The 24,869-nt window shown below is 51.4% G+C and overlaps 1 protein-coding gene across 3 annotated transcripts in view; it reads left to right on the forward strand.

The window, feature by feature from the left end:
- Positions 1-436: 436 nt before the first annotated feature.
- Slc12a5 (solute carrier family 12 member 5) overlaps positions 437-24,869 on the forward strand; it is a 37,833-nt gene continuing 13,400 nt past the window's right edge. Inside the window, exons 1-13 of one of the 3 annotated variants that reach the window (XM_074074880.1) lie at positions 437-542; positions 13,890-13,984; positions 14,317-14,448; positions 14,791-14,937; positions 15,756-15,810; positions 16,253-16,383; positions 18,575-18,816; positions 19,551-19,762; positions 21,187-21,357; positions 21,658-21,756; positions 21,901-21,958; positions 23,879-24,053; positions 24,643-24,761. In XM_074074880.1, the coding sequence (XP_073930981.1) occupies positions 13,970-13,984; positions 14,317-14,448; positions 14,791-14,937; positions 15,756-15,810; positions 16,253-16,383; positions 18,575-18,816; positions 19,551-19,762; positions 21,187-21,357; positions 21,658-21,756; positions 21,901-21,958; positions 23,879-24,053; positions 24,643-24,761 (1,556 nt within the window). In that variant the 5' untranslated portion in view covers positions 437-542; positions 13,890-13,969. Of the gene's footprint in view, positions 543-842; positions 1,022-8,253; positions 8,555-13,889; positions 13,985-14,316; positions 14,449-14,790; positions 14,938-15,755; positions 15,811-16,252; positions 16,384-18,574; positions 18,817-19,550; positions 19,763-21,186; positions 21,358-21,657; positions 21,757-21,900; positions 21,959-23,878; positions 24,054-24,642; positions 24,762-24,869 lie in introns of those variants that run through there. The other 2 variants (XM_020168098.2, XM_074074879.1) reach the window with 2 other exon arrangements.

Genomic DNA, 24,869 nt, shown 5'->3' on the forward strand with positions numbered 1-24,869 from the left:
AAAACTTCCAGTAGCTTCCATTGTGGATTAGAAAAGAATCTAGGCTCCTCCCCAAAGACTTCAAAAGACCATTTGATTGGCCTTCCTGTCCTCCCACATCTAGGTCATCATCTTCACCACTCACTCGGTTCCTGACACAATGGCTATCTTGCTGCTTCTTAAACAGACTAGGTGCCTCCTCACCCCCATGGCCTTTGCACTTACTACTTCTGCCAGACAATTCTTCCCCCAGATATTTGCATAGCTGGCTATTCTCACCAGTGAGGTCTCAGCTCACACATCACATCTTCTAGGAGCCTTTCTCGGGCTTAAAGTAATTCTTCCTCCTAGCCATTATCACAAGGCCCTAATTTTTCTTCTTACCATATACCTCAGTCTCAAACGATCTCCTCTGTGTGTTTGCTCTCTTACACTTGCTCCTCTCTCTTCTCATTAGAACACAAGCCACAGGAGGACAAGAAGCCAGCTGATCTCATTCAACTGTATCCCCAAGTGGCCCAGCCGCCTGAAACACGGGAGAGCCATCAACATGTGCTGAAGAGGTAAGTGAATGAGCCCCAGGTAGTTAGGAGACCCCCCCAGAAGAGGTAGACCTTAGCTGCAGGAGCCACACACTGCCCCCCCCACGCCCCGTGAGGGATGACTCACAGGTGGGTGTGTTCCTCCGGCGCTTCAGGTGGAAGCGGGAGTCCAGAGCCTCCAGCGAAGGTGGCCAGATTCGGGGAGCTGGGCGCAGCGGGCACTAGGACCCTGCGTGGCGCGCGGCGGGCGGGGGGCGGCGGGGGGCGGGCGGCGGGCGGCGGGCGGGCAGGCGGGGAACCGCTCTTTCTCGCTCCGGGAGCCCGGCTGCCGCCACTTGTGCGATCCGGGCCGCACCGCCGCCCGGCCCCGTTCCGCGCCATGAGCCGCAGGTTCACCGTCACCTCGCTGCCCCCCACGGCGCCGGCCGGAGCCCCTGACCCTGAGTCCCGCCGGCATTCGGTGGCGTACCCCCGCCACCTCCCGGGGGAAGACGTCAAAGGTAGAGGCCGCAGGAGGCGGGGCCGGCAGAGGGGGCGGGGCGGGCCAGCAGCTGGGGGGAGGGGCCAGCTTGTGACGAGGGGGTCCCTCTGAGACGCGAGACCAGTGCGGACCAAGGGACTTGGGGCGCCCGAGCGTGAAGTGTGAGGGGGTGGGGCCAGATCCGATGTGGGTGGGGCCACAAGGAAAGAAGGTGGGGCCAGGGAAAATGTTGGGAGGAGGGGGAAGAAGGGAGGATCATGTGATGGAGGGGGCTGGGGTCGAGGGCACTAAAGAGGCGGGGTACCTGGAGTAGGGGGAGAAACCAGAGGGGGAGATGGGACTAGAGGAAAGGGCAGCTGTGTGATTGAGGGGTGGGTCCAGAGTGGAGGGGAGGAGGTGGGGTGGTCTATTTGCGAACAGGAAAGAGAGGGACTAGAGGGAAGGGGTTGGGCCAGGAAAATGGGAGTGGGGCTAGGGTGGGGGACTGGGGTCGAGGGCGGGAGGGAAAAATGAATCAGGGATGCCGAGGGAGGTGCCGAGTCAGCGGGTTGGTGTCTGGTGAATCTTCCAATCTTCTACGTCCCTGGACGCGTTGAGGATGTCTGGGGATCCCTAAGAGATGGGAGGGAGATGGTGAAGTTAATCTGAATCCCGGGCAGCTAGAACCTGGGACGATCCCAAGGGGCTCTGATCCCGATTCTTGGGAACACAGCTTCCTTTAGACTGTAGCTCCAGAAGTAGGAAGGAGCCAGCACAGGCGGGGTTGGGGACGTCTTCCTCATGAGGCCAGTGCAGTGGTCTTGTCACGGAATGCATACAGGGGAGAGAGGAGGAGAAGCATCTTTCTGGCCTTCCATAAATAAGTATCATCTTAGCTGCATACGGAATCTCCCCTGCAGGGGGTCACTTATCAGGGGTCTTCTCCCTAGCTCTGTGCCCTTCAGGTCTGAAAGGAACGAGCCTAATGAGCTTGGAGTGGCCCCAGCGCTGGGAGGAAAAAGAGCCACCTCTGGCAGCCAGGGGTCGCTGCTGAGCCGCCGGTGAGCTCGACCTGACCAGAGCAAACGAGCGCCAAAACCCCTAGAGTGGTCCTTAGGGCGTTCTTTGGCAAACCTTCTCATGGTATAGACGGACAAGTAGAGGCCTGGACTTCCGCAGGGTTCCAGCCAGGTGAACCTACCGCTTCCTGGATGTGGACACTCCGATCTCTCGGGCTCCTTCCACTCTCTATCCTGTAATTTGCCCCTTTTTCTCATTTTCATGAATGGCCTGTCAGCCTCTCATATTCAAAAAAGTCTGCAATTTGGAGCTATTCTCAACGCCGAATTTTCTCTTCTCACCAAATCTAATTGGTCCTCATGACTTGGCCACTGACCTCCAAAACTGATCGGGAATCTGACTACATTTCTCCCCTGTCTGTCACCATCACCCTGGTCCAAGCCTCCAATGTTTCTCACGTAGCCCCAACCACATTCTCCTCACTGGCCTCCCTACCTCCAGGTCTGTTGTAAGCATCCCATCCACAGGGGCCCATCACCATAGGATAAAAGCCTCTAATCCCCTTGGTCTTCATTCAAATTCTTTTCTCATTTGCTCCTGGTATATCTGCCCCCTTTCATGCCCTGCCTCCATATGCCAGGAAAACTACTCATTCTGTAAATTACAGATCTTTTCACCTCTTCTGAAAATCCTTTCCACTGTCCCTCACTCCCAGGCAGAGGTAGCCATTCCTCTTCAGCCCACCCACTGGAGCACATGTCCCAGTGTTTGGCAGTCATTTACTTGTGTTCCAATGCAAGACCATTGAAACATCTCAAGGACAGGAACCATGTTCTTTTATCTTTGTGTTCTGAGTTCCAGGCCTAGAGCCTGATATTTAGTAGGTGCTCAGTGCTCACCAAATGAGAAAGTCTGGTTTTAGGCTCCTTCTTTTTCCCCCTACCTTTTCTCCTCCCCTTGCCCATTCTCTGGCCTGAAAATGAGATGGCCATGCCTTATGTCTCAAGGTGATTGTTCTGTGTCTCCATTCATACTCCCAAGCAACTGAAGTAAGACATGGTCCCAGGCTTTGGGTGTGCATGTGTGTGTGTGCAAGATGGATGTGAGTCCTTAATGCTGTGTGCTTGTGGCTGAGGCTATGTGTGTGAGTCTGAGGAGAGAGCATCCCACACTAGCTCTGATGACCGGTGGGGTGCTCAGTGAGTCAGTGCTGTGTGTCACTGTATTGCCAGTGTGTTGATTGGCATGTTGGCGGGTACATTTCTGTGTCTATCTGTGGAGTGGGCACCTGTGTGCTTGAGTTTATTCAAAGTTCCATCTTGGGAATGATTCAGATGACTTCTAACCTCTTAAGCCCTAAGACAGCTTGAAGCCCTTCCTCCTGAAGGTGACTGCATGGGGAATTAGACAGGGCTCCTGAGGGAGCTCAGCATCCAATGATGTCTTGTTCACAGCTGTTTTTGTGTCAGCCCTCTGGTCTCCCTATCTTCTGTTCCCAGGCCAAAGGAAGGATGGCAGAATGTATAAGATTGGGAGGGGTTGGGGAGAGACTTTGCAGGGCACATGTGTATGAGTGCTGGCTTTTACTCTCAGTCTAGGGAATGGGATTTGCCCTTTGGGGTGCCTCCTGTTGCCAAGAGGTCAGTTATCAGTGAGAATATGACCTACTAAGGCTAAACATTGGATCGCCCATTAACCCTAGTGTAGTCCACATGCCTCAGTTGTCTCACATATCCTGTGGTAAGACTGATGATGACCTGGTTGGATAGAAGTGAGCCTGGGACCAATTGTTACAATGCTGAGTTTCACCCCACACTGTGCCTCAGTTTCTCAGGGAGGAGGCAGATACTGAAGAGAGTCCTGGGCCTAACAAGTTGGAGCACGTCCCAATGAGAGAGGGAGCTAACTTATGCTAGGGAGATGGGGCAACACCACAAGGTAGCCCACCCATACTCTAGCTCAGACTCTGTGTTGTTGCCTTGGGCATTTCGCTTCCCTTCTCTGGGCCTCAGTTTACCCATATGTAATATAAAGGAATTGACAAGAAGGGTACTCCTAGCCATAAAAATGCTAAGAGTTTTTGAGGATCTAGAAGGGTGGAGCTATACATTTCCCCCTGCAAACATGTAGAAACCTCGTATCTTAGTCTCTCCATCTATAAATTGGGAAGAATGATGGTGCTACTGGTATCTATCTGTCTGTTTATCTATCTATCTGTCTATCTAATCTGAAGATCTCCTCTGTCCAAGGCATTCTCTAGTTCATCCATCCTCAAGCCAGGACTCAGAACCTCACTGCCCAGTACCTCAGCCCAAGGTGAGCCCTAGGAATTTCCATGGCAACAAACTGGTTATGAACGGGGCTGCAGTTGCCATGGTGACAGGTCTCTCTTTCTCACTCACTCTCTCATCCCCTCCTCTCTCCTCCTCTCTTCTCAATGAACCAGAGTGATCTGCAGGCCCTAGCTCTCCAGGTGGGGTAGGGGTAGAGGTGGGGAGACAGAGAGAAGGGTCTGGATTGGGAAAAGGGGAAGACAGGCTGAGTCTGCAAAGGAATGGGGGGCTGTTGGGGTACTGTTGCCATGGCGACAGGACTGCAGCCTGTTAATTAAGCCCCCGGTTGCTACGGATACGGTGGTGGTTGACGTGCTCTGCAGTGAGCCTGTGTATGTGTGTGTGTGTGTGTGTGTGTGTGTGTGTGTGTGTGTGTAGCCATTCGCTGGACTCATCAATTCACTGCAAGGATTTTAGGTCTGATGGATGGGGCATGCGGATGGGGGGAAGATGAGTAAAGGACCAGGCTCAGGGCCTTGGCTCTGTGACATCATAGCTGAGGGTAGGTGGGTAGGTCGTGGGTATGTCATGAGATAAGGATGGGTAGGGATTGAGCCATAAGGAAGAACACTATACTTTCTGTGAAAAAAAAAGGACACAGTCAGTGACTCTAGCCTCCTCTGGATGGCCTTCTGTTCTGATTCAGTGGATGGAGCCCTGGAATAGAGGTCAGGGAGCTGGATTCTAGTCCTCAGTGTCACAAGTTCACCCTATGAAGAAAATTCCTTCTGTTCCATTTCCTTTTCTAGACTCCAATTTCACCATAAGTGGTGAGTAGAAAAAAAAGTAATTTATCAAGTCTCTTCCAGTTCCCAAATCCTGATCAAGGGAGGCAGCTTCTCTCAGCTTTTTTTCTCTCTGAGAAACATAAGGTGGGAGTGGGGTATAAATTTTAGAGATTCAGAGTTCAAAAATAGGACCCTGCCCAGCTCTGCATCTTGTGCTGCTTTAATGAGAGGGTTCCTCTAGCATTACATCTTCCTAGGGCTCTGAACCCCAGGCTCTGGCTGGGGAGGGTTCTGAGTGGGCAGCTGACTTCCCAGTCTCAGAGCTGAGGGCCACCTCTTACTGGCCAAGGCCAGGCAGGCAGTGTAGGAGGTGCTTGCAATGAGTTCTCAAAGCCTTACCACAGAGGATGCTAGAGCTCATTCTCCTTGAGAGGTGAGAGGAGTCAATTGAAGTGCTGAAATCTCCCCTGGGACTGGATCCTCACTTTGTCTTGGATCCTCAGGAAGAGTTCTGGGGCTTTAGTCTGAGCTTATAGAGGGCAGGAAGGTACAGGATTATACAGCCTAACCCTTTCACTATACAAATTGGGATACTGAGGTCTGGAGAGAGGAACTTAGTTTTGCCCAGGGATATATGGAATTTTGAGGCAGAGGACAGGATAGAACCATGATTCCCGAATCCAGATAGTTCTTGATTTGATTTTTTTGGCAGTCCTGGGTTTTGAACTCAGGACCTCATGCTTGCTAGGCATGCGCTCTACCACTTGAGCTACTCCACCAGCCCAGATGGCTCTTGAGATCAGAACTCTAGTGAGGGTAAACAGATGGGGCAGCCAGGGGAAGAAGAATCACTTCTATATTCACTCTCTAGGGACCTAAGTTTTCCCATGGGTGGGTTCATTCCCTGAGTGGTCAGAGCTGTCCTAGCTCCAGGCCACAAATAAAGGGAAGTACCCACAGGGGAACATCCAAGACCTGGAATTGCTAACTTCAGCATTTGCTGGTCTCACAGCATTTCTCAGATAAACATACTTCACATATTTTACAATGTTAGCCGTCTTTGCAGTGTAACAGATTATCATGCTGCTGTTGGTGGTGTATGTGTGTAGTGGGTGCTGAGAAATTTTTGGACAGTGGCCTTCCCACTGCTCTCATTGTAATGCCTGTCACTAATCCAAATCATCTCACCTGTGAGTGAGTGTGTGTGTGTGTCTGTGCTTTTTCTCTCTGGGAGAGCCAGGAATACCAATGCTCACACCTTATCTGAATAGCTAACACCCCACCCTAAACAGTCGGTTGGGTGTCCACAAAACCAAGTGGCACTGATGCCTTGTTGATGGACCCCTGCAGAAGTATCTTGAGCCAGCTGTGGAAGACTCCATGGTTGACCCAATCTGAAGCCACAGACAAATTTGTGTAAAGGAATAAGTGTGGGCACTGTCCATGGTTCTGAAAAGTCATGTCGCCTGGGTCTCTGTAGATATGGATGGCTCTTTAAGACCCTTGTTGGTTTTCTGGGTATGCCTTCAGTTGCAAGCCAAAAGGCCTATCTCTGCATCTCTGAAGCCTGAGGGGAAAGCTCACTTCATACACAGTCATTATTTTTTTAGGAGCCAGAGAATCAGAGGTTTCTGAGTAGGTTAGATAAGACTATATCCCCCCCTGCCCCCATCCTCTTTCTCCCCCAATCTATTTTTATTTTTTGAGACAGTCTCAATAGCTCTCAAATTCACTATGTAGCCTAGGCTGGCCTCTAAATTGGGATCCTCCTGCCTCAGCTTCCCAGATGCTGCTGAGATTATAAGCACGTGCCAAAGACATCTTGTTTGTTTTATGGGACACCAGGCCAGTTTAAAAAGAGGTGCTGTTGAGAAGGAGAGTCCTAGATTGGAGTAAAATTGGGTTCTAGACTGAATTCTGTCACTCACTAGCTTTATGTCTATAGGCAGTCGTCTCTCCTTTTTGGTCTTTAGTTTTTTTTCAAAAAATGAAAACTATGCATTAGATAAGACTGGTCCTTTTCCATCCTGTACCTCTCCTGGAATTTAGAGGGCTAGCATCTGGCGCTAAGTTGACTGTGAATGTATTTCCTCGTAATTTACTCCTCTCCTCACATGTTTAGACTCCAGAGACTTAAAGAGTCCAAACCTCTGATGCCACTTCCTAAGATGTCTCCACTGCTGGTTAAAGTCTGGATTTGCTAGGGGTACTGAGGGGTTCCAGGATGGTCAAACTTCTGGGGGACTGGTCTTAGGGGAGGGGAAGGAACACAGAGAGCATGTCAGCTCTGGAAACCTCAGAAAGCAATCTGGATTAGGGGATTAGACACTCCACCCCAGGAGAAAATCTGGTCCCCAACCAACAGGCGGCCTCATTCCCCCCTCCCCCACCTTGTTCCTGGCCTGCCTCTGGCCAGCATGCCCTCCCTAGAGGCTGCACCATCCCTGGTGGAAAGTAAACGCTCCCTGGAATCTTATTGCTGCCTCCTTTCTCACCGCATCACATCCCTGGATCATTCTACTGTCAGAAAGTCTGAAGTCTGTGGACTCCAGCGACTTGTATTTGGGGTGGAATATTGAGACCCCTATCAGTCTAAGCATGATGAGATTCTCTGTAACTGGTCAGGCTCCACCCCACCCATTTAAAAACAAGAGGGACCAGACAGCCCAGTAACCTGGGCTTCCATGGGGGGGGGGTGCGGCACATGCTTCACTTATGGGCCCTGGGCTCTGCATACCTCCAGCGCTCCAACCTCTTGAACAGCCATATAGGAAAGTCTGGTTCTTCTCCCTTCAGGGCTGGCCTTTCCAGCTTTGCAGACAGACTCCCTAGGACCTCATATTCCACGGCAGCCCCCCCACACCATCGCCGCCTCAGTCCTCATCTTCCCTCTGGGGGTCACCCCAGACCCCAAGTCAGGCAGCCGCTGCGGGGCCGCCTCCCCGCGGCCGCGACCTAGTTCCCTGCCGTTATTTTTAGGGCGCGGGATGGCACCTGCCCACGTGCCGGGCCCCGCCTGCGCTGGAGAAGGTTGGGAGTGGGGCGGGGAGCTGCGTCTGCTCAACGGAGGCGAGGGCCGGGTCCCCCGCAGCATCCCCTTCATCCCACCCGCGCAAGCCCCCAGTTTTCCTGTGAGGGGGCCACCAGGCGCGCTCTGCCCGCCCCTTGTCCTCTCCTCCCTCCCTCAGGCTCTCCCCCCCAAAACCCCGCCAGTGGCTCACGCCTCCTGCATACGGGATGAGGTGAGCAGCGCCGCTGCTGAGAGGGGGCGCGCGCGGGTGTGAGCGTGTGTCCGTGTGCGAGTGTGTGTGCGCCGGGCGGGCGGGCACTGCAGCTTCTTCCTCCGTGGAGCGGAGAGCGAGCGAGAGAGCAGCGAAGGCGGGCAGAGGGGTGCGGGCGAAGAGGCACAGCCATCCCCGGCCCGGAGCCGAGCCGCCACCATGCTAAACAATCTGACCGACTGCGAGGACGGCGATGGGGGAGCCAACCCCGGTAAGCAGTGGTCCGGGGGCGGTGGGAGAGGGGGCGGCGAGGAGAGGAGGAAGCTCTGGGATAAGAGGAGGATCGGGGGCCGCCTTCTTCAGAAAGAGCCTAGGACTGACCCCGGCGGTGGACGCCTGCGGCGGCCTGGAGCCTCGCTCTATTGGAATGCTCTAGGCACTGTCCGAGGTGCTGGAATGCGCCGCGCCCGGGGGCAGAACTGGGGCCACAGGGCTTGTCATTACCCACGGCCTGGGGGCAGACTTGAGTGAGGAAGCGGTGGGAAGGGGATGGAATATCCAGAATGGGCTGACGTACAGCTCGACAGACGGGAGGATGGTTCCTTTCCCCAAGAGGGGACCTGGGCGTCCTGGCGCCGAGCGGGGACCAGCAGCGCCTGGGGGCGCAGTCTGCTGCAGTCCCTTGCTCTGAGACTTCCAGCTGGAAGATGGGGGTAGAGGTGGCTACGAGGCTTGGAGGTATACGACAGCCCTCGCCCGGGCTGCAGTGTATCCTTAAGGAGACACTTGGTGCAATCCGGACCCCCTCCCCCAAGGCTCCCGAGGTTCGAGGTTCGACCTCAGTCTGAAGCTACCTCCGCTGTAGATTTTTCAGCTTTACTTTGCGGAATCTCCCTCACCCTGTCGCGTCCCTGTGTGTTCCTTACACAGGACGGGAAGCAAGATCACCCTCCTTTCTTTCCTCTTTTCCCTTCTCTTGGTACCCTGAGGAGGCAGTGTGGTTTCCAGGGCGGGGCAGGGGGGAGGTTTTCTAGTTAGCTCTCCTAGCTTTCGTAGTGAGGCCTCAGAAACGGGGTCCCAAAGGCTGAATCCCCAGCGCCGCGGCATGGACACTGCGGACGCGCTGCGGTGGGTGCGGAGACTTGCCAGTAGCTGAGGGGCTCCTAGCAAATGCTTTTGCTGCTCCTGCGCTCCCCCGCCCTCCTCCGCGGTTTCTTGCTCCGAGGTCTTGGGGCCAGCCACCCCCTCGGGTTCCCAGGCCCCCCGCCGCCCCCAGCGGTCTCAGCCATCCATCACGGCTGTCAGCCACCCCCAGCCCCCACCCTCCAGCAGCGCTGCGTTCCCTGCGCACTAGTGCGCCTCCTGCGCCTGCTGTCTGCGCTCAGTGCCTTTAAACGCTCCCCTGGGCATTGCTTGACCCTCAGGGCCCAGACACTCTCAGACCTCTCTGGGGGATGACTGAAGGGCCCTAAGGGTCGAAAGAGCATGGTCTTCCAGACAGCTGGACTCTGAAGCTCTTGATTCTGATCCCAGTCAGGGCCAAGTGGTGGCTTGGGAAGGTTGGGGACACCAGAGTCTCAGATCCTTTTCCTGAGATACCCCCCTCCCCATTCTTCCCTGGGAGCTGAGTCCTATTCAGGAGCCAGAACTACCGGCTGGCCAACTCATCCATTTCTCCAGTGACCCTTGGGTCACCTCATTAGCAGCTGCCACTTGCCCCCCTAGGCTTTGGCTGTAGGGGGAGGGGGTTGGCAAAGTCGCGTCTGCGGCAGCTCCAGACATCCCAACGTGGTGCCCAGAGAGCAAGGAGGTGTGATTTCCATCCGCGATTCCCTTCAGATGCCTCCACTCTGAGACAGGGGCTCAGCCTGAAAAGTAATCTCTGCAATCCTGGACACGAAGTATGGCCGAATTTCCCAGCACTTGATTTCTCTACCAAAGCTTCACTGGGCCTTCTCCGGGTTTCCATAGGGGATCGGGAGGTCTAGTAAAGAAGTATCCATGTGTTTGAAAGAGGAATCCAGCAAGGAACTCTTTATAGTTCTTGCCCCTCCCCATTCGTTTCTGGACACTAAGTGTAGCGGGCCCATCTGGAGGCCTTCTTTCTATATATAGGGTCCAGACCTGGAAGTAGAGTGGTCAGGCATTCTGGGTCCCAGAGGGAGAAGGCCTCCAGGGATGCCGGGAGAAGATGGTAGGCGTTGCTAAAGACTTTCTGGGCTTAAGGAAAGAGGGACTAAGAGCCCCTGGCGTTTCTGAGTCTAGATCCTTGGAGCTGTAAGGAAGGACCTAGATGCTGACCTTAGGGAGGTGGGAATGTCCCGAGTAAGAGGGCTTCTCCGGGCTAAAGAAGAGCCCAACGGGTAAGATCGCCTTACCCCTTGGATTCTGACGCCCCCACTCCCTCCCCAAGCTGGCCTGGGGATTCCCCCAGGCCCAGCCCTAGGCCCCGGGGGAGGCTCCTTAGCCCGTGCTGCTCGCCAGTTTCCTCCCCGGGAGCTCTGGCCGCCGCAGCTTAATTGAAAGCCGATTCGGGCTGAGAGCTCCCAGGGGGCGGGGGCGGGGAGGGCTCAGCCTTGGTCTGGCCCTGCCTCTCTCGCGCGCGCCACTCGGCGCTCTCCCATCACCCTGACTCCTGGCTCTGGGGAATCAGGACGAGTTTTCCCTTTGCTGTCCTGTTCCTTTGAGAAGTCAGAAGCTCACTCCCCATCCCCCTCAACTAGTGCACCCCGCCTTCCAGGGAGGGGACGAAATCAGCCCTTGCATTACAAGGCCCGGAGCCTGGCGACCCGCCTACACAGCGGGTGGAAAGGCAGGATCCAGAAAGAGCCTATCTAGCTGCCCCCTTCCCTACCCTCTTCTCCAGGCCGGGATCTGGCCTGTAGTGGGGCTCTGCGCTGCGCGCTGCGTTACATAAGCAACTGCGGGCGCGTGGCCGGCTCGGCTCCGCGCTGCGCTCTGGGTCCGCGCGGTCACCATGGAGACCAGCGCTAGTCCGCCTAGTTACGGGGTCTTGGGCCAGAATGCTACCCTTCCGGCCCCCTACACGCCCCCCACCCCCACAAAGGAGAAGTGTTTGAGACGCGGCGTGAAAGGCGGAGGGGAGGGGCTCTCCTGATGGTCCTGGACCCAGGAGGGACCCTTCTGGTAGAATGATCCAACCCTACAGGAGACAGAGCAACCCCTATATCTTGCGGCCGAGGGAGTGGTGGGTGATGAGGAGCACGGGCTGGATGGGCACCAGGTATGCTAATAATGATAATTGTAATAGTAGCAGCAATAGCTACTCTTGGGGGGGTTATTTCAGTTAATCCTCTAACTACCCTATGAATTAAACTCGGCTAGCATCCATTTGCAAAGGGAGGTGAAGACACAGCCAGCGAAGGTGGGCAGGAGCCTAGATTCCCTGGACTCCAGCCCTTTCCTCTTAACCGTTAGGAAATTTCCTCTCATCTTGTGATGAAACTTCTCCAGTCCCCACTGTGGTGTGGTAGGGACAGGAAGCCTTTCTCCGCATTTTAAAAAGAGAGGGAACTCAACGTCACTCTTCTTTCCTCTGTTCTCTGGGCCCAGACAACTCTTTTGAGACCCTGGAGTCTGGAAGGGGGACCCCTGGAGAATTTGCCTCTAAAGACTATTTCCTGCATCCATTATATGCTGGGCTCCCATGGGAAGGATGAGTCTGTTGTTCCCAGGAATTCACATGAGAAGAAAGAGCTGGTGCCTGTCCCTGTTAGGCAACCAGGGATTTCTGCCTCCAAAGGTGAGGTGGAGTAGTGGCCGGAGATTGAGTGGTGGTGGGATTTCCTGGACTAGGTGAGGCGTTAGTTCCTCCCCATGCCCCAGTTTTTGACGATGGGATCAGATTTAAAGCAGGGACGTGCTCTGGAGATGGGCCCTGGCTGGGCGACTGGAGAAGGATTCCAGGAGGTAGGAAGAAGAGGGATGCAGAGGATTTGACAGATGGGGATGGGCAAAAAGGAATGCCATGAGAGGATAGAAGATTCAGGAGCCATAGGCCTCAGCCTCACTTGGGATTTAGTAAGTGCGAAGTCTCTCCAGGGTCCAGAGAGGTGTCTGCTGCTGTGATTCAGCCCTGTAACTGAGGAAGATTGATGACTGAGGCCAAAGGACTGTGCCCACGGAGGCCTCATAGCTTTCTGAAAGAACCCTTCTCATGTGGCTGAGTTGTCTCTGAGTGATCTCATTCAGGCACTTGGCTTGGCACACTTCCCACACACGTTCACGCGGCTTTCAACCCCTCTTCCCTCTGTGAAGTTTCTTTCCTGGGTATATAGCCTGCTCCATATATATCCAGGTGGAGCCGCTTGAGCACCCTACAGTGCCTCACCCTCAACTAAATTCAGTGTCTTCCCCACCCCCAGACGCCTCTTCTAGTGTTCAGTTAATGTAGCACCAGCACCACCCGCCCATTTACCCAGGCTAGAAACCCCAGGCATTACCCTGTGTTCTCCCCCACCATCCCCAACAGCTGGCATAGATAGTGCCAGTAATGCCTCAGTCTGTGCACTGCCCCACATTCTCTCATCTGTGTCATTATCAGTCCTTGTCTGGATTACTGAAACTCTCCAGTTTCTGTATCCTCTCTGTTTATGTTTTGCTCTAAAACAGAAGTCTGTTCATGGCACTGCTTGGCTTGAAACTCTTCAGTGACTGTCTCTTGTCCTCTGGATGAGGCTTGAATTCTTTAATTTAGGATGCTAATTGTTTAAGCATCCAAGGCTTGTCTTTTCACATGCTACTACTTGTTCTTTAGCCCTATCCTTCCAATGCCCCTTCTTCCAACCAGATCATATTTTGTTCGGCTCCTCTAACCCACTCTGTTTGCTCTCACTTCTGGGCTTCAAACATACTGTTCTGCTGGTCTCTCTGCCTGGAACACCCTCCTGCCTCCCTCCCAGACTAGCTCTTACTCATTCTTTAATTCTCAGCCAGCACATCACTTCCTCTGGGAAGCCTTCCGTGACCTCCCAGGCTGGGCTGAGTGCCCTCCTGTGTTCCAGTCTCTTGTTATTTTCTCTCAGTAGACTTTACCATTCTGGATTGGAAATCTCCTTCATCTTTCCCAGCTTTGAGTTGGTTTCCTAAGGGCAGTGACAGTGTCCTATTCTGTGTTCTGCTCCCTCTTTATCCATTCCTATGTTGGCACATGGTGGACATCTAGTTAACTGACAGTGAAAGGGGTATAGAACATGCCAAAAGGGGCCACTTCTCAAAGAGGTGGTGCGTCATTGGGGCCTTAGGCTGCAGTGATTGCTGCCTTCCTCTCCAAGAGAGAACATGTGTCCACTCCAAAACACCAGGAGAGGCCCAGTTATGTTCAAGAAAGGAACTCTGGAGAGTCTTGGGGTGCCCTGATGAATGAAGCAGGACTTCCAAGAGCAGGGAAGCATTCACATATTCCATGAATACCCTGGGCTCTTTGTACATGTTGTCAACTGAAACCCTATGAAGAAGGTAGCATGAACCCCGTTTCACCAATGTATGAACCGAAGCTCCAAGTTAAAGTGGCCACACAACTGTATGCCTGGGTAGGTACAGGATAAACAACGGGTGCCTGACCCCTGACTTATCTGCCTTCTCAGGTGATGGCAACCCCAAGGAAAGCAGTCCCTTCATCAACAGCACCGACACAGAGAAGGGAAAGGAGTACGATGGCAAGAACATGGCCCTGTTTGAGGTGGGCTGATTGGGCTGCTGGACCCCCCACCTGCAGATAGTCACCCTGGTTCATCAGCTGCTCCCTCCCTCCCTTGGGGAAAGTAACCTCCTCTTCATCCCTCCCTCAGGTCTATCCCTTGGCCTCCCCATCCCCCCTCTGCTCTCCATGCTCCCCTCTCCTTATCAAACCATCCCCTTTCCCTGTTCCCCTTGCCTATTCCTCTTCCTTTCCCATCTCATCCCAACCTCAGTGATTTGGCCCTTTGTCTCCATCTCCCTACCATCCAGCTCACCCTACCTTCTTCTCTGCACCACTCCCAGCTTCCTAACACTGATACCTTTCCTCCATAGGAGGAGATGGACACCAGCCCCATGGTATCCTCCCTGCTCAGTGGCCTGGCCAACTACACCAACCTGCCCCAGGGAAGTAGGGAGCATGAAGAGGCAGAAAACAATGAGGGTGGAAAAAAGAAACCTGTGCAGGTGGGGCCTTGGGGGAGAAGGGATGGGGGATGGAGGATGGGGAGGAAAAATGGGTTCCTATGGAGGGATGTATGATAGAGGCAGAGATATGGGAGTTGGGGGCTGGGGGAGGTGAAGGCATGGAATATGAAGGATGGAGATGAAGGGGAGGAGGGAGGAGATGGTTTGGAGGACAAATAGTGGAGGTCAAGGGATGGGAGTTGGAGGCTGGGGGTTGGAGGAGAAGGGTATAGGAATCAGAAGGGAGCATGATGATGAAGGGATGGGAAGGAGAAAAGGAGAATGGGCTGGGGTGTTGGTCATGAGCAGGGGCTGCAGAGCTGACGCTGACTTTCCTTGCAGGCCCCACGCATGGGCACCTTCATGGGCGTGTACCTCCCATGCCTGCAGAACATCTTTGGTGTCATCCTCTTCCTGCGGCTCACGTGGGTGGTGGGCATTGCAGGCATCATGGAGTCCTTCTGCATGGTCTTCATCTGCTGCTCATGTGTGAGTGACACCCCTCCCCTGCCCACCCTGGCAGCTGGGCTTGGCAAAGGCCGGGGAGTAGGGAGAGTGGAAGCATGAGACCTGAGCTTTTTATAGGAACCACTGCTTATGATTTTTGAGAGTAAATTAGGTCTGACTGGCCCTTCCTGCATCTCATAGGCTTGTCCCTGATGCCTATTAACCAAGTTTCAACTGGCTCTGTGTGTGTGTGTGTGTGTGTGTGTGTGTGTAATTACACAAGTACTGCAGATTCATTGATGAAAATGATAAATGCAGAGAAGAAACTAAAATTCACCTGTAATCCAATAGTAGTTAACATTTTGGAAGGTTCCTACTTACAAAAAATGAGATTATGTCTCACAAATAGCATTGTAACTGGATTCTTCCTCCCCCTCTAAAAAATCAAATATCCACTGAACACCAAATTCCTGACACGTTACATGTCCTTGCACATAGGCTCGAGACAGCTCTGCCTACAGGGTGCCAGTGCTGAAGCTATACCACCTATTTTATAGATGATGAAACCAAGGCTCCAGAAGTGAAGTGAGCTGTCTCGGGTTATACAGCTGCTTTGGGGTCAAGCTGGGGTTTCCAGAGCTCTCTGGTGTAACTTCTGTTTCTTTCATTCACATGGTGAATAAGAGGTTTTCTTGAGAAAAAGGAGTTGGCATGTGTAGAAGTTGGAACAGGCCCAGGGAGAAACTGAGCAGAAGAGAACCTGTGGGTTTGGCTGCTATTTATGGGGTATATGGTTTGGCCTCCACCCAGGCCACTGCGGCCCCCAGCAGCCGCCACTCTGATGACCTCTTTCCTTGCAGACAATGCTCACTGCCATTTCGATGAGCGCGATCGCAACCAATGGTGTTGTGCCTGGTATGTGACTGGGGCTCCTGGGGAGAGGGAAGGAACCTGATGGTCACAAGGAGGAATAGTGCCACAGGCTGTGGGGGCCATCAGGACCCAAGAGAGACAATATTGCAGACTGGGGGTTGGGCTATTGCTGTTTATGGGGGTAGGTAGGAGCAGCACCATGGGAAGGGAAGGGAGACAGTTGCTCTTGCCCTACCCCCCTCCTCCGGAGACCCTTCTCTCCCCCATCCTATTTTCTGAGCCATGACCTCCTTATAGGGGTAATTAGCATCATGGTAATTAGTGCTGCAAAATCCAAGCAGAGTGGTTGGCTGAGTCTCCTGTAGTCTCCTTTCTGCTGCTGCCCAGAGCAGCCCCCTCAGCCCTCTGTCATTGAACTGCTCTCAACCCCTAGAATACCCCAGGGCCCCTCAACCCAATGGCTGATACTAGATTTTCTCTGCAGCTGGTGGCTCCTACTACATGATTTCCAGGTCTCTGGGCCCAGAGTTTGGGGGCGCCGTGGGCCTCTGCTTCTACCTGGGCACTACCTTTGCTGGGGCCATGTACATCCTGGGCACCATCGAGATCTTGCTGGTGAGAGGGGCTAAGGAGGAAGCATGGGGTCCCAGGCTGTTGGCCAGTTAACTGATGTTCCCTAGATGCCTCCTAAGAGGCCACGCCACTCCCTAAGGCCAGAGAGAAATCAGGCGTGCTATGTCTTGAAAGAGTTCCCGGTTTAGTTGGGGAGACAAGATACAATAATTGTGTAACACAAACAGCTGTGGTTTATCAGGCATCCACTGAGCTCTCAGCACAGTTTCAAGTGCTTTACGGTCGTTATCTTGAATCCTTAGAGGCTTAAATATTCTGGTGCCCATTTTACAAATGAGGAACTCAAATTACTCGTTCAAGGTCACTCAGCTGCCAAGGAGGTGGCAGAGGTGGGTTGATAAGAGTTAAAATAATGGTAGGAATAATGACAGTAATGCAACACAGTAGTTACTGTTTTGTGATCATCTGCCACGTGCCAGGGACTTGCTAAGTACTCTACAAATATTAATCATAGAGCCCTGACAGCTCCTGGATTGCAAAAGAATAGTGGTGTAGAGATCTGTTAGGAATAGTGGCCAGTGGGAAGAAACCAGGTCGCTGGACTGTGTTTGAAGGACAGGGATGCTGACATAGGCCTCTGTTTTTCCTGCTCTCTCCATAGGGCTGGATGCTGATGAGGGGTCCCTTGTTTATAGAAAGTTGAACTGACATTTCCCAAGTCCCTACCCTCTGCAGGCCCCAAGGCTTATAGCCTATCATTTAATTTTATCCTCATGAGTCCCTCATGGATACAAGACAGTTACTTTACAGATGATGGAAGCAAGTCTCAGAGAGTTGAAGGGCCATGTGGACGGATGTGAACCTGTGTCTGTCTGACTTTCAAAGCCTGTCCTTGTTTGTTGTACCACACAGCCTTGGAGAACTAAAACTAAAGGTGTCAGACCTTCTGGTTTGGGGGCAGGACAGAAGAGATCAGGGATGGAGAGATTGAGTAGGGAATGAAAAGCCAAGAGGCACATGGCGAGAGAAGAATAGACCTCTGTGACTTAAAAACATAAATGTCTTAAAACATGTTATAAAAGCAATTTGACTCATTGCGTAAAGTGGGGATAATATCAAAGGAAAAAAACCATAAGGAACAATAAAGCAATCATCCAAAGAAAATCACCACAAACATTTTAATGTATTCCCTTCTAGTTTTTGTTTTTGTATATGAAATTGTATTGTCTTTGTAAAATATAACTCCATGTCATAAACATTTTCCTAAATAAAGAAAAACTCTCTTTATAAATTCACTTAGAAGGGAAAATAACTTTTGTAAGAACATAAACATATTGTTTACTATACAAATTTTAGAAAATATAGATGTGCAAAAAGAATAAGTATTATCTCTATTTTGGGCTGGGGGTGTGGCTCAGTGGTAGAGTGTTGACCTGGTACACGTAAGGTCCTGATTTAGATCCCCAGCACTGCAAAAATAAATATATAAATGGATAAGTAAACAAAATAAAAACTTTGTGTGTAAACATAAATATTATTCATGTTTTAATAATTCAGGGAAAACTACATTTGACATTTTGATGTATCTATAAATATACACAAGTCATGTATACACATATATGTAAATATAGCCTCATATAAATTTATAAAAGTGAGATCATAGACACATTCTTTTTTTTAAAACTTGATTGTGATCACCTAAGTTAACATGGATAGTTTTTGAGTCAGTCCATATAAATCCATGTCATTTTCTTGGAGGGATGCTGGGATTTAGCCCAGCCTGTGTGCAAGCTAGGCAAATACTTCTACCATTGAAGTATGTCTCCAGTCCTGTGGCATCTTTTTTTTTTTTTAGCAACTCTATAGTTTATATGGGAATATCATGATTTATATACTCAACCTCCAGTGAAGAACAACTAATTTTTCCACTTTCCTATTCAAAATAATAAAATAGTAATTATTAATACAATTAATAATAGAAATAGCTAGTCATTCCTAACATCTTTGCAATGCCGCTTTTTAGTGGCGGCATCATGTTCCTTGCAGGCTAGGTCATGCCCTCTGTAGCCAATATCCCTTACTAGCTGTCCATTGCCATTTTGCTCTACTCTAACTGCTGTGATGGCATCCCTTTCCACAAAGTCTCACCTGTACTTCAGATCAGTTCCCTGGGCTGATTCTCAGCTGGTCTTCCCTGTGTCACTTGCCTGGCCTTCTTTGCCCTTTCCTGCAGGCTTATCTGTTCCCAGCTATGGCCATCTTCAAGGCAGAAGATGCTAGTGGGGAGGCAGCAGCCATGTTGAACAACATGCGTGTGTATGGCACCTGTGTGCTCACCTGCATGGCTACCGTGGTGTTTGTGGGAGTCAAGTATGTCAACAAGTTTGCCCTGGTCTTCCTGGGCTGTGTCATCCTCTCCATCCTGGCCATCTATGCTGGTGTCATCAAGTCTGCCTTCGACCCGCCCAACTTTCCGTGAGTGCATCCTCTCTGGGCCTAAGGCATTGTCCTTCTCTGACCCTGTTTCAGGGTCTTTAACTTGTCTCTGCCAAGTCCCCTCTCCGCACCTCTCACAACCAGGACAGCGCAGGTTGGGAGCAACCTGGGAGGGAAAACCTCTCCTGAGTAGGGGGCAGTTTCTCCTGAGCAGGGAGAAGTTTCTTCAGGGAGGGATAACTTTTTTGAAGGTGGGAACACTTTCCCTTGTGAGGGTCAACTGTTTGCTGCTTGACTTAGGAAGAACTAAATAAAAATGACTTCTAAAGGAGTGAGCCCTCACTGTAGTAGGGGAAACTGTCCTGGATGGGACATATTCCCAGAATGGGACAAACTCTTAGTGTTGAACATACTCTTGAGGACGGGAAAGGACACAGAAGAGAGGGCCCAGAGCTCAGCTCCCTGTTGGTTCTGCCACTCCCTAAAACAGAGGCCCCCCCCTTCATCCCATTGGCCAAGAGGACCACACCCAGAGACTGCTGTCCATGGTGCTGAAACACAGCATTGCTCTGTGGCTCTTCACCGCGGCGGCTTATTCAATCACCTAGGGAGTTTTAAGAACACCCTGATGGCCAGGTTCCATCCAAACTAAATCAGAACCTCTGAATGTGAGACCCTGACACCATGTTTTTTAAAGCTCCCCGGCGGTTCTGTTGTGAAGCCAGGGCGAGGTCACGTCCCTCTCCATCTTCCTCGCTTGTTTCTCTCCCTAGGATCTGCCTCCTGGGAAACCGCACACTGTCTCGCCATGGCTTTGATGTCTGTGCCAAGCTGGCTTGGGAAGGAAATGAGACGGTGACCACACGGCTCTGGGGCCTTTTCTGCTCCTCTCGCTTTCTCAATGCCACCTGTGATGAGTACTTCACCCGAAACAATGTCACAGAGATCCAGGGCATTCCTGGCGCTGCCAGTGGCCTCATCAAAGGTCTGGGAGAGGGAAGAGGGCTGGTATCCAGGGAACACTGTACCGATTGTAGGTTAAGCAGTCAGGATTAAGGGGCCCTCTTTGGAATTCAGTTAAATTCAATCAGTTTTAATTGGGCACCTACTCTGGGCCATGTTCTGTTGCCAGCATTATAGAAGGGTAGAGATGGAAAGGAGGCAAGGATCTCACCACTAGTAGGAAAGAAAGCCACTGATTTAATAAGCAATCACTGAAAACCTACTAAGTTGTGTTAAGCATCAGGAACACAATGTGTAAGTCACAGCCCTTGGCCTCAAGGAGTCTGATGACAGAGATAGATGTATTAGCAAAGAAATTATGATTCACATAGATGTGTATTCAATGAATGGAGAACTCTCCAGGGAGGGAGTGTTCACACGTATCAGGTGACAAGATTAGGCTTCCTAGGAGGGCTTTGAAGGACAAATAAGAGATTGGCAGTGATACTGAGGGAATAAGGGTATTGCAAACCAAACAACAGCTTGCTTAACGCATGCAGACACAAAAGAGCATATCGTGTCCTCTCAACCACAAGTAATTTGGTATGACTGGGGCATAAAGTGCAAAGGAAGGAGGGCAAGAAATGATGTTGTAGAGGCTGACATGAGTCAGATTGTGACAGGCCCTGGAAGCCATGTTGAAGATTTTAGGGTATATCCCCAAGCAGTGGGGGTCCAGGAGGACACTGATGCTGTGAGCCCAGGAGAGAGAAGAGTATTCTGAGCTTCAGTGATGGGGGAGTTTCAGCGGAAATGAAATAAGAGCTCTTAACCAGGGTTGTTTTCTACCCAGGAGGCATTTGGCCAGGTGGAGATATTTTTGGTCACTAAAATTGGAAGGTTGCTACAGAAATTTAGTGAATAGTGACCTGGCTGCTGTTAAACCTACAGTGCTCTCAGACAGACCAGCCACAGCAAAGAACCATCTGACCCAGCATGTTACCTGTGCCCAGATGGAGGAATCCTGGAATGGAGAGAAGGGGCATAGTTGAGAAATATCACGGAGGGGCTATGGGCAGAAGTTGGACATGTTTTGAAGTAGTGGAAAGGGGGCAGGAGCAGTTGAGGGTAATGCCAAGGTGTCTGAATTGATGCTCGTGTCATTACTGAGATAAGAGATATAGGAATGGTTTGGGGACGTGATGAGGTCAACTGTGGATTTATTGAGTCACTCAGAGATAGGTCTTTATGTGTCCAGTCTCTAGATTGGAGTATTCATCTGTGAAGTCTTGACACATGGCCTGGCTCAAAGCAGACACCTAGGAGATGTTGGTGGAAAGAACCACAACCAAGGCTGGGGAGAGTGAGATTGGTTGGGCTTGACCTACTTTTTCCCACCCTGCCTCTGGCCCTAGAGCTCTGGTTCTCTGACCTCTGACTCCCCCTGAGCATTCCATCTCCCCACAGAGAACCTGTGGAGCTCCTACCTGACCAAAGGGGTGATCGTGGAGCGGCGTGGGATGCCCTCAGTGGGTGTGGCAGATGGCACTCCTGTCAACATGGACCACCCCTATGTCTTCAGCGATATGACCTCTTACTTCACCCTGCTGGTTGGCATCTACTTCCCTTCAGTCACAGGTGAAGGGGAGCTTGGAGAGGGAGGCCTTTGCCTGGGAGTGGATGGGTAGGAGAGAGTCAGTGATGAGGATGGGAATTCTTAGTCCAAAAACAGCACCACGCTAGCAGGAGCCAACAGTTCAGTCCCAGTTGAACAGATGAGGGAATTAAGGCCAGAAGAATCAGAGGAACATGCCTAAGATCTTCTATGAGTCATGACTAGGTCCCAGGCTCCCTGACTCCTAGCTGTGTCCTTTTTCTCTCAGTCCGTCTGGTGTTCCATGGCCCTAGCTCCTGTCTGAGCTGCTCTTCTGTTCGCAGGAATCATGGCTGGTTCTAACCGCTCTGGGGACCTGAGGGATGCCCAGAAGTCCATCCCTACTGGCACCATCCTTGCCATTGCCACCACCTCTGCTGTCTGTATCCTGCACTGTTGGACCTGGACTATCCTGGGTGGGAAGAGATGGAGGGAGACCACTGAGGTTTCTGCATTACCTGGCTGGCTCAGGAAGGGTGTGGGGGGACCTTCTACTTTTGGGGATTCTCCTTCATCCTCTGCTGCAGACATCAGCTCTGTTGTTCTGTTTGGGGCCTGCATTGAGGGGGTTGTCTTACGGGACAAGTAAGTAAGAGAATTAGGGGTCGTGCTGTTCTGGGCCAGGGTGAGCACAGGAGGCTGGGTTCTGAGAAATAGACCTGGGGGTGGGGGTTGGGACCCTTGCAAGGGGCCTGCGGGAGGGAGGCTACTGGGGTCCCTGGAAAACTCACCTTCTTTTCTTTTTGGTGGTACTAAAATTCAAACTCAGGGCCTCACACTCGCCAGGCAGTCACTTAAGCCACTCTTTTTTTGTTGTTGGGTATTTTTGAGATACAGTCTCTTGAACTGTTTGCCCAGGCTGGCCTCAAACTGCGAGCCTCCTGATTTCTGCCTCCTGAGTACCTAGGATTATAGATGTGAGTCACTGATGCCTGGTCAAACTCACCTTCTTATTATAGTTTTTCTTTCTCATGTCACTCCAGTTCAAGAAGCTTGAATGATGTCTTATTTCCTTTGGGATAATGATACTTTCCTTTTCTTATATTTAAGCTCTATTAGTTCATTCATCTAACACTTGCTAGATCTCTATGTGTTGGTTACTGTTGGTTCTGGTGGGAACAAAGATAAATACCACATAGTTTTTGTCCTGAAGGAACCCTCTGGGGGTGGTGATCATACTTGAAACAGAGCAGAAGTGACTGTAAAGGAAAATACAGGGGCACAGGGGGCTGCAATCCAGTCCTCAGGGCACTGAGGAGGCTTCCTGGAGGAAGTGGGGCTGGAGGTGTCTTAGGAACATTACGGTCAGTCTTCCACTAACCCCAGATGGAACATACTTCAAAAAATTCTATTTCTACTGAACACGCACAGACTTCTTTTCCTTGTCATTATTCCCTAAACAACATAGCAGGACAACTATTTCTGTAGCACTTACATTGTTTTAGATATAACAAGTAATCTAGAGATTATTTAAAAGTAGACAGAAGAATGTGCATAGACTGTGTAAATACTACACTTTTTTTGTCTTTTCTTTTTTGGTGCTGGGGATTGTACCCAGGGGCTCCCTCATGCTAGGCAAGTATTCTACCACTGAGCTACATCCCAGCCCCAATGCTATGTTCTGTAAGAGACTTGGGCATCACAGATTTTGGCATCCTGGGGGCTGTGGGTCCTGGAACGAAAACTCTGCAAATTCTAATTGATGAGTAATAAGAGTATCTCACTCATCCTCCCCACTTCAGTGTTGAGGAGAGATTAGGTGGCTAGGAGGGGGAAGTGCATTTTAGACAGTGGAGACATGAACAAGGGTGAGAAGAAATGGCTGTGTGTGCACATTGTGCATGTGTATGTGTGCTTGTGTGCATACCTGTGGCTGTAAGCTGTTCAGTGCCCCTGGAGCACTCACTTCTGCAAGGAGTGTGTGCCCAGGGAGGGAAGAGGTCCTATCACGGGATCACTTCGCACTGGCATCTTAGCCTCTGTAAGGTAACATAATGATGGACATGGGACTGGAGACCTACACAGGGGCCTGGCTTTCATACAGGAAATTTAAGCTTTTTTTTTTTATTATTCTTTTGTGGTACTGGGGTTTCAACTCAGGGCCTACACCTTGAGCAACTACACCAGCCCTTTTTTTGGTGATGGTTTTTATCAAGATAGGGTCTCATGAACTATTTGCCTGGACTGGTTTCGAACCACAGTCCTCCTGAGTAGCTAGGATTTCAGGTGTGAGCCACCGGCACCCGGCCCTTTACTTAATTTTTTAAAAAATGGAGAAAACTCTGAAAGGTTTTTAGCAGGGGAGTGGCCTAGCAAAATGGGCAATTTGCATAGATTGCACCTGCTAATTTTAGGGCAGTTTGACCTCCATTTATCTCATTCAATCATTGACCTCCCATGAGACTGCAGGGATCCAGCAGACATCCACTCCAGCTCCATCTGGCTCTTGGAGTCCTGCAGCAATGGCCCACTCAGTGTCCCTGTCCCCTTATTGCTTTATTCCAGGTTTGGTGAAGCTGTGAATGGTAACCTGGTAGTAGGAACACTGGCCTGGCCATCTCCCTGGGTCATTGTCATTGGATCCTTCTTCTCCACCTGTGGGGCTGGACTCCAAAGCCTCACGGGGGCCCCACGCCTGCTGCAGGCCATCTCCCGGGATGGTATAGTGCCCTTCCTGCAGGTCAGTATGGGCAGGAGAACAACCCTGTTCAGGAGACCAGCCAGCCAGGTCCCTGCCCAGAAGTCACACAGAGAACCAGGGCCCCTGCCAGCCTTGTGTCCCTTCCTGGGCACTTCTGCTCAGCACTACACTAAGAGGAATGGGTGGATCTTATTTGGGATTTGGCCCATGGTCAATGCCATCTCTTTGAGCATTGTCCATTTTTACTGGAAAAAAATAGTCCCTCTTGGTCCCAGTGGTTAGTCTGAGACTCTGAGAGGCAGTCAAAGGGCAAAAAAAGGGTGACTTTGTCCATGATGCTTAAAAAATTTATGACATACAGTCATGGTTGCTTGCTGGCCTCCAGCTAGAACCTCTCCATCTGCCCTGCTACAGCATCTTTCCCTTTCAGGGGTCATAGAATGTCATCGTGCTGGAGTACCAGCGCCAGGGTGGACAAGACACATACCAAAACCCTGCTATACTCTTAAGTTCCCTGGAGGATGAGAAATACAGCTTCCTCTCACTACTTCCCTGGCTTCCAAGTGCGGGGGAGAGAGATGAGAGGTGCTTATGGTCCCAGTCCCCATGATGGTTGCTCTGTCTCCAGGTCTTTGGCCATGGCAAAGCCAATGGAGAACCAACCTGGGCGCTGCTTCTGACTGCCTGCATTTGTGAGATCGGCATCCTCATCGCCTCCCTGGACGAGGTGGCTCCCATCCTTTCCATGTGCGTGTCTGGCCTCGTGCCTCCCATCTGCTCTGTGTGCCTCTCTCCCTGGTCCTCCACGACAACCCAACCAAATGTTTCAGCAACTCCAGGCAGTTCCTCACTGGT

This window comes from Castor canadensis, chromosome 5 (assembly GCF_047511655.1).
Source record: "Castor canadensis chromosome 5, mCasCan1.hap1v2, whole genome shotgun sequence".
Classification (NCBI taxonomy): domain Eukaryota; kingdom Metazoa; phylum Chordata; class Mammalia; order Rodentia; family Castoridae; genus Castor; species Castor canadensis.